The following is a 7522-nucleotide window of genomic DNA, read 5'->3' as shown; positions in this document are numbered from 1 at the left end:
ATGCGGTGGATCAAAACATGCCATTTAAAATATATATATATATATATATATGATAAATATGATTATATTTATATTTATTTATTAATATTTTATGAACTTGATAAATTTAAATATTAAATTATAAGAATAATGGATCTGAAATACTTTTTTTTTTTTTTTTTTTTTTTTTTTTTTTTTTTTTTTTTTTTTAATTTTTTTTCCCTAATAAAAAAAAAATGTAATATATTAATAACTAAATATAATCAATGGATGATTGAAAAAATAATAATAAGAACTACAATATTAAAAATAACTATAACAATAACCAAAAACAATCATAATAATATGGGAAATGAAAATATTTTGAAGTTACACAAAGATATAGTTTTTTTTTTTTTAAAAAATCTTACTTAATGATATAATTTATATTATTAGTGTAAGAGATAGATTTTATTGAATAAAATTTTTGGTAGTTATGTGTATATTTATAAAATTAGGTTTAACAAAATTGGTGTGTGTGTTATAGGTAATAATGTATAATAATAATGTATAAATAATGTATAATAATAATGTATAATAATAATGTATAATAATGTATAATGTTCGATCGATTATTATACATTATACATTATTATACATTATTATTATACATTATTTATACATTATTATTATACATTATTTATATTAAAAGAAAATTAATATTGATTTTTATACAAAGCTTATTCCTTGGTCTTATTTTCCAATTTCTTTTCATTTCTATTTTTCTTAACTATTCGATTATCTTCTTTTAGTTTGTTAACCACAGTTGTAACTTGGGATCTATTATCTTTTAAATAATCTGAGATAACTTTAACATATTCCGCTTTCTTCATTTTACCTTCAACATTCTTCTCTAAATTCTTTTTGATATCCTCACCAAATATTTTCTTGAGACTAATTGCACTAAAACCATTAATGACCGATTCCAATGCACTTGTACCTTTATCTGTATCACCATCTTGAGTATCATCACCAGCTTTTAACTTTAAAAATTGGAATTGAATCAACAAACACTATTGAAGGAAACATGGATGGAACAGAAGCAGCATTTTTACCAATTTGACTTACTAAAATTCCTCTATCAAACTTTTCATTATGAGCAATGATGTAAGCACCTGATTCTTGATATTTTGAAAGATATTCAATAAGCGATGGTTCCATATCACACCGATACTCATTACCTGGCTAAACTTTTTATTTTGTATGACCATGGATTGATGCAGAAGCACTTGAAACGGTTGTTGTTGGATTGATGAGTTTATAAAAGTGGCTACCATCATATAAATCGATAATTGAGATTTCAATGATTTCATCAGTTGCTACGGAGAGGCCTGTAGTTTCAGTATCTAAAAATAATATTGCTGGAGAACCTTTCACTTTTGATTTAACATTTAATTTATGAAAATCATTTGCAAATTCAAAACCTTGAGCTTTAACCAATTCTACTTTTTGTTCCTCAGTTGGAACAATCAAGGTGTGATCTAAACCAATGTGCTTGATAAAAGTTTTCTGTTGGACGAATACTTGTTGACAACCTGCATGGGTACATATATTAAAGAAAGTATCACTGGCACGTGGTTCTGAACGATAACAAGAGCTTTGACGAATTGTGAGTACTCTTCTAAGATAATAAATTTGAGAGATAGGTTGTAGCTTATCGACGTCTTTCATCCCAGTTTCAAAATTGAATTTTGTCTGACCACTAGTATTTTCATCATCTAATGAATAAAATTCTTCTTCTTCTTCATATTCAACGCCACGAACATAACCATAATCTTCTAATATATTTAGCTTGTCGTTTTCTAAATTTTCATAAAGTTTGGAGTACATCTCTTTCTTCGTTAATTTCGTAATTTTTGCTATTATCTAGAATATCACGATTAACTTGAATGTTATTATTACCATAACAACGGTTACATATATAAAGGAAATTTAATAAAAAATAAAAAATTTGAAAAAAAAATTTGAAAAAAATTGAAAAAAAAAAAAAAATGGAAAAAAATTGAAAATTTTTTAATTTTTTTTTTTTATTTTTTAATTTTTTTTTTTTGAAAAGCCGTAACCGTTGTTATGGTAATAATAACATTTATTATTTTTTTTTTATTTTTTTAATTTTTTCTCATTTTAAAGGACCTGATTAATTATTCAATTAAAAAAATAAAAAAAAAATAATATATAAAAAATATTTTTTATTTGAATTTTACAACCGGGTTATTTTCTGTTTTATTTTATTCTTCATTTATAATTAAAATATATTTAAATTATTAATAACTTTGTGATTTAAAAAACTATTATTACAAATTTTTGCATGATATTTTACTAATTTTTTTTATGCAATATTATGATTGGTATTTAATAGATAGTTTTATAAGAAAAATTATTTAAAATTAATTTATAATTATTTTTTTATAAAAAAACGAAAAAAAAAAAATCTCAACCAACTTCTCATTAATATTAATAAGAAATTTCTAATAATTTTTTTTTTAAAAAAAAAAGTGATTTAAATTTTATTTATTTTTTCTTTCATAAAAAAAAATAATACGCCACAATAGTTTTTATAACACCAGACAGATAATAATTGCAATATCTTTGCAAACCTCAGTAAAGAATTTAAATTAAACAGAGAATATATTAAAAGATATAATGGCCTTTATCCAAAAAGAAAATGAAAATTCAGTAAAGAATATTGAAGTAAAGTTTTTAATAATTCAAACTTTGAATCATTAAAGGTAAATATAAATACTATTTCTCATATAGCAGAACGTGGTAAAAAAAAAATATTCGGTATTAACTAACGATATAAAAATAGTTTATAGAAATAATTAAAAAGAGGTTACTTAATCACTGCTTCAAGAAACATTCAAATTTGAGCAAATAAGAACGAATATAAAATATTCAAATGGTTTGAAGAGCTATTGGAAATAATCATACTTGAAGAACACCACTCAAATCTAATATAGATTTCGAAAAAAGTTAAAATTAAAACGTAGTTGCAACAATAACAACAAATAAAAATAAGATTAGACACAATAATAATTTTAGTAGTAATAGAATAATAATAATAATTTCAAATTAATTATCAGAGATAATAAACTTGTTGTAAGCACAGAAATAGACGATAATAGTAGCTCAACCTTCTCTTCACTGTTAACGATACTCAGAAAAAGATTCCCAATGGGTTATACACAAATAGCAATATCGAGCTTATTGTTCTATAAGAAACTTTAACAAGAGACCAATAAGAAACACTAATAACAACATAAATAATAATAGCTATTAATGATAGCGAAATTATCAATTATAATAACAATATCCAAAATAATGATAGTAGTATCAACCAAACTCAAAGCCACAGTAAAACCACAATCAAATAAAATAACTGATACTTCAAAAACATGAAGAAAATCAAGCTCAAACTGAAAGTAAATTACAAAACAAATAATTCCAATCAACAATCTAGGCAATGAACAAATTTATAAACAAGAACAAGTTCAAAATAATGATTCACTTTACAATAATAGATTTATCTTATGCAAACATTTTGATAACCAAATTTACCCCTCCACTTACTCCAGAGTATAGAATCACGAAGAAATCAGATGACCTTACATTAACAACTCTTATAATCCCAACAAACTCAATACAAGATGAAAGTATATTAACCCAACTCTCATTCTCATAACCCAACCACAAAAAATAATTATTGGCACACCTGGAAGATGTTCACTCACAAGAAATCACTCAAAAGAAGATTGTTAATCACACAAGATGATGATAGAATAGATCCTTTGCCAGTTAAAATAATAAACAAAAACCCATTACATCAACAACAGAAGCCACAATAAAAACACCCATAATAGAAAGACTCAGCAAATGAAACTAGTAAATTACGAATCAACAACATTAGTAAAATTAACTCCGAATAGTTGTAGAATGTATGGCAGCAGCAATCAAAGAAATAAAGAAACACAAAGAATTTTTTAACAAAAGATTTTAATATAATTATTTGTGTATTATTAAATTATGGATATGTTGGTACATTTGATCTATCAATATTTATTGGTTTGGTATTACAACAGATCATATATTGAATTTGACACAAACTATCCACGAACAGCTAATTTTTCCTTATATTATGACCTATAAAAATTTAAAGGCTGTTTATCCATTAACATGCAACAGTGAAAAATGTGTTATGGAGTTGGATGAAGATCAGATAAAAAACTTTTATGGAAATAGTATTAATAAATGTATGGATATAAAGAATAAAGATTTATGTAATCAGCCAGTTGACCTAACAAATTTCATGTATCCAATAAATTATGTTCTCTCTGGATTACCATCAACTGAAGGTGGTAAATTGCAACTTACTGGTAATTTTTTAAGAAATTAGTTGATGATTATTACCTGGTAGACGGAGAAGCTAAAGGTGAAGCAGTTAAATTTAGTGTTGATAAAGAGAATTATTTTTTTATTTTCTTAAACGAGACACTAAAACAGTTTTATAAATAAAAATATGTTGTTTTTATTGTAGTTATCATATTGTTGCTGTTATTTTTTTATCGTCCCAATGTGTTTTTTTATTATTGTATAATTGGGTAATTTCAACAAAAAAAAAACCATCATCCACACTTTTCTAAAATCATTCATATAATGTCAAAAAAATATAAATAGAAAAAAATATAGAAATAATAAATATATATATATAAAATTAGAATTTAAGTTTAAAAAAAGCAATTAGCCTCCATATCACACAATAAAAAAATAAATAAATATACTATACCAAATAACTTTAAAAAATATTTAAAATTTTTTTTAATAGCATTAAATATTTCGTTTCACTTCATTTTTTATTATTATCTATAAATTCTTCTTTGATTACAAACCATTCAAACCTAATCAAATTTCCATGATATGAATACCCAGCAAACCTTTCAAACCGTATATCAACCCCAGAAGAGATAGAACATCTAACTGCAATAAAGATACAACAAATTTATCAATATAATACCCAAGAACAAGAAAGAGAACAGTTAAATGATCTACAACAGATTAGACAACAAATTCCACTACAACAACAAATTCAACAACAACATGTACTGACAATACTTGTAATACTCACAATACCCACGATACAATAACCACAAATACAACAAAGACAAAACCAAACTAATTAAAAAAAATTTGGTATTGATAAACCCATTAAATCATAAAATTAGATAATAAACAAAATTTTTTAAATATAAATTAAAATTCTTTTTTTTAAAATTAATTTTATTTATAATATAAATTTTATATCAAATAAAAATGATTTCTATTAAATTATTAAAAGATATTTTTATTATTTATTGATATTTTTAAAAATTAATTTATTTTATTATTGAGTTTTTTTTTAAAAATTTTTTTTTTATTTATAATTACTACAATAGAGTAAAATAATATATATTAAATTGATATATGTATTACTTGTTTGTAAAAACTCAAGAAAACAAATACATATAGCATTTGAAGTTTGTTACTATTGATTTTATTATTGATATTAGATTAATGTTTCTATTTAAAATATTCATCTCGATTATATCACTTCTGTTTTAATAAAAAGAGTCTACACAAAATGATGTACATAGCAACGTGGTGTTTTTTACAACATATCCACTTTGATTGTAAAAAATCTAACATTTTAAAAAAGCAGTTTTTTTTTGGGGAATTCACCCCATTATAAAGATTTAATTTTTTTTTACAAAAAATTATTACCCCCATCTCATTCCATTTTTTTTGGCATATTAGTAAATGAGATTCATTCACCCAAATATTTGAAAATTTATATTACAAAAAAAAAAAATTGGTGCTAAATATTACGCAATACAAAATACTTAATATTTAAACCAATAAAATCAAAATTAACAATTAAAATTACATATTTTTTATTTAGATCCAAAAAAATTAAAAAAAATTAAAAAAAAAAAAATTTCAAATGAATATTTTTTTTTTTTTTTGAAGTGAATTATGTGAATCATTTTGATTTTTTTTTTTTTGTAATTTTATTAAATATAAAGGGCAATATAATGGGTCAGCGGATATTTATCACTCAGAAACATTCCGATATTGCTGTTTATTTTTTAGATGAATTTAATTTAAAAAGAAATAAAAACAAGATACAACAATAACCAATTTTTTATTATTATGATAATTAAAGCAATTTTTGGATTTTTTTTATATCCATCTTTAATATTCGAGAATTGCCCAAAATTGTTTTTATTAATTTTTTTTTTTTTTTTTTTTTATTTCTTTAAATTTTATTATTTAGATAGCAATTTGATCAATTTCAATTTTATTATTAAAGTTATTCAATTCATATATTAATCAAATAATTTTTCATATTTTAAATAGGTATAATTTTAGTACTGTATTCTTTATATTTAATTATTTTCCCATTTACTAATTTTTTTTTTTTTTTAATAAATTTAATCAGAAAAATGGCACGTGGTAAATATAAAAGAAGGGCAACAAATAGAAAGGTTGTAGTAAAAGAGGAGCCAGCTACAAATATTATAGTTGTAGAAAAAAGAAAGAAGGGCAGACCACCCAAAGAAAAGCCAGAGGCCTGCCATGTTTGCAGAGTTAGAGCTACTCCAGAGTGGAGAAATGGATGGTTAGATTTGAAGGGTACATCTACCAAAGTACCCATGTGCAATGCATGTGGGCTCCACAATGCAAAACAAAGAAAAATAGGGATAATCTCTAGGGAGCAGCATAGCATCCAAAAATTATTAAATTAATTCAATAAAATTTCTTTTTTTATTTATAGTATTTATCTATAAAAATCCAAATTTTTAAAAATCAAATTCCAAAATTTCATTTTTTCGCTTTTTTTCATATGTATAACATTTTATATTTGTAAATATATTATTTTTTATTTTTGTTTCATAATTTATATGGTTTTGTAGGAAATTATTTGTTGTGTTAATTTGTGTATCAGGTGTGTTTTGATCAATTTAAAAAAAATAAAATTAAAAAAATAGAAAAAATAATAATCAAATCTTTTATTGCTTGTAAATATTTCATTTATTATTTTTATTATACATGAGAAATATGATTTAATTTATAATTATTTATTATATAAAGATGAATATAAATTATAAATTTAAAAAAAAAATATATAAAATTTAAAAAAAAAAAAATAAGAAAAGACAATGTTTTGTTTGTAATATCTTTATTTAAAATATTTTATCAATTATATAAATATGAGAATGTAGAAAGTATTTATATATATATGATTGCCCTTTAAAAAGATGGTGAATAGTTAAAATACAGGACTTCTAGATAAATAAATAATAATAAAATAATGAGTACGAATTTGGGTTGGTTGAATGAGATAATGGATCTATACCACAAATTGATATAACCATTCTCCTATTACTACTTGATCTTGAAACTCCTAAACCTAAACATAATTTCTTTAAAGTTGAATAATTTAATTTATCCATTGTTATTTATTTATTTA

At 22.4% G+C, this 7522-nt stretch overlaps 4 protein-coding genes across 4 annotated transcripts; 2 read left to right on the top strand and 2 right to left on the bottom strand.

Moving 5' to 3' along the window:
• Window positions 1-698: 698 nt before the first annotated feature.
• Window positions 699-1848, bottom strand: DICPUDRAFT_77782 (uncharacterized protein; the record flags this gene model as incomplete). Its single annotated transcript, XM_003286858.1, has 3 exons — window positions 699-1001; window positions 1087-1199; window positions 1248-1848. 3 exons carry the CDS (start codon window positions 1846-1848, stop codon window positions 699-701), a joined length of 1017 nt encoding a protein of 338 aa, XP_003286906.1.
• Window positions 1849-4153: 2305 nt separating this feature from the next.
• DICPUDRAFT_77781 (uncharacterized protein) lies at window positions 4154-5159 on the top strand (the record flags this gene model as incomplete). Its single annotated transcript, XM_003286875.1, has 2 exons — window positions 4154-4391; window positions 4945-5159. 2 exons carry the CDS (start codon window positions 4154-4156, stop codon window positions 5157-5159), a joined length of 453 nt encoding a protein of 150 aa, XP_003286923.1.
• A 1335-nt stretch (window positions 5160-6494) lies between these two features.
• On the top strand, window positions 6495-6797 carry DICPUDRAFT_150926 (uncharacterized protein; the record flags this gene model as incomplete). Its single annotated transcript, XM_003286874.1, has 1 exon — window positions 6495-6797. The coding sequence occupies one exon, from the start codon at window positions 6495-6497 to the stop codon at window positions 6795-6797; it is 303 nt and encodes a 100-aa protein (XP_003286922.1).
• A 524-nt stretch (window positions 6798-7321) lies between these two features.
• Window positions 7322-7505, bottom strand: DICPUDRAFT_150925 (uncharacterized protein; the record flags this gene model as incomplete). Its single annotated transcript, XM_003286857.1, has 2 exons — window positions 7322-7337; window positions 7372-7505. 2 exons carry the CDS (start codon window positions 7503-7505, stop codon window positions 7322-7324), a joined length of 150 nt encoding a protein of 49 aa, XP_003286905.1.
• Window positions 7506-7522: the final 17 nt, after the last annotated feature.

The sequence above is a fragment of the Dictyostelium purpureum genome (assembly GCF_000190715.1).
Source record: "Dictyostelium purpureum unplaced genomic scaffold DICPUscaffold_83, whole genome shotgun sequence".
NCBI classification, from domain to species: domain Eukaryota; phylum Evosea; class Eumycetozoa; order Dictyosteliales; family Dictyosteliaceae; genus Dictyostelium; species Dictyostelium purpureum.
The sequence above is the reverse complement of the archived record's forward strand: the minus strand, read 5'-3'. Positions and strand labels throughout refer to the sequence as shown.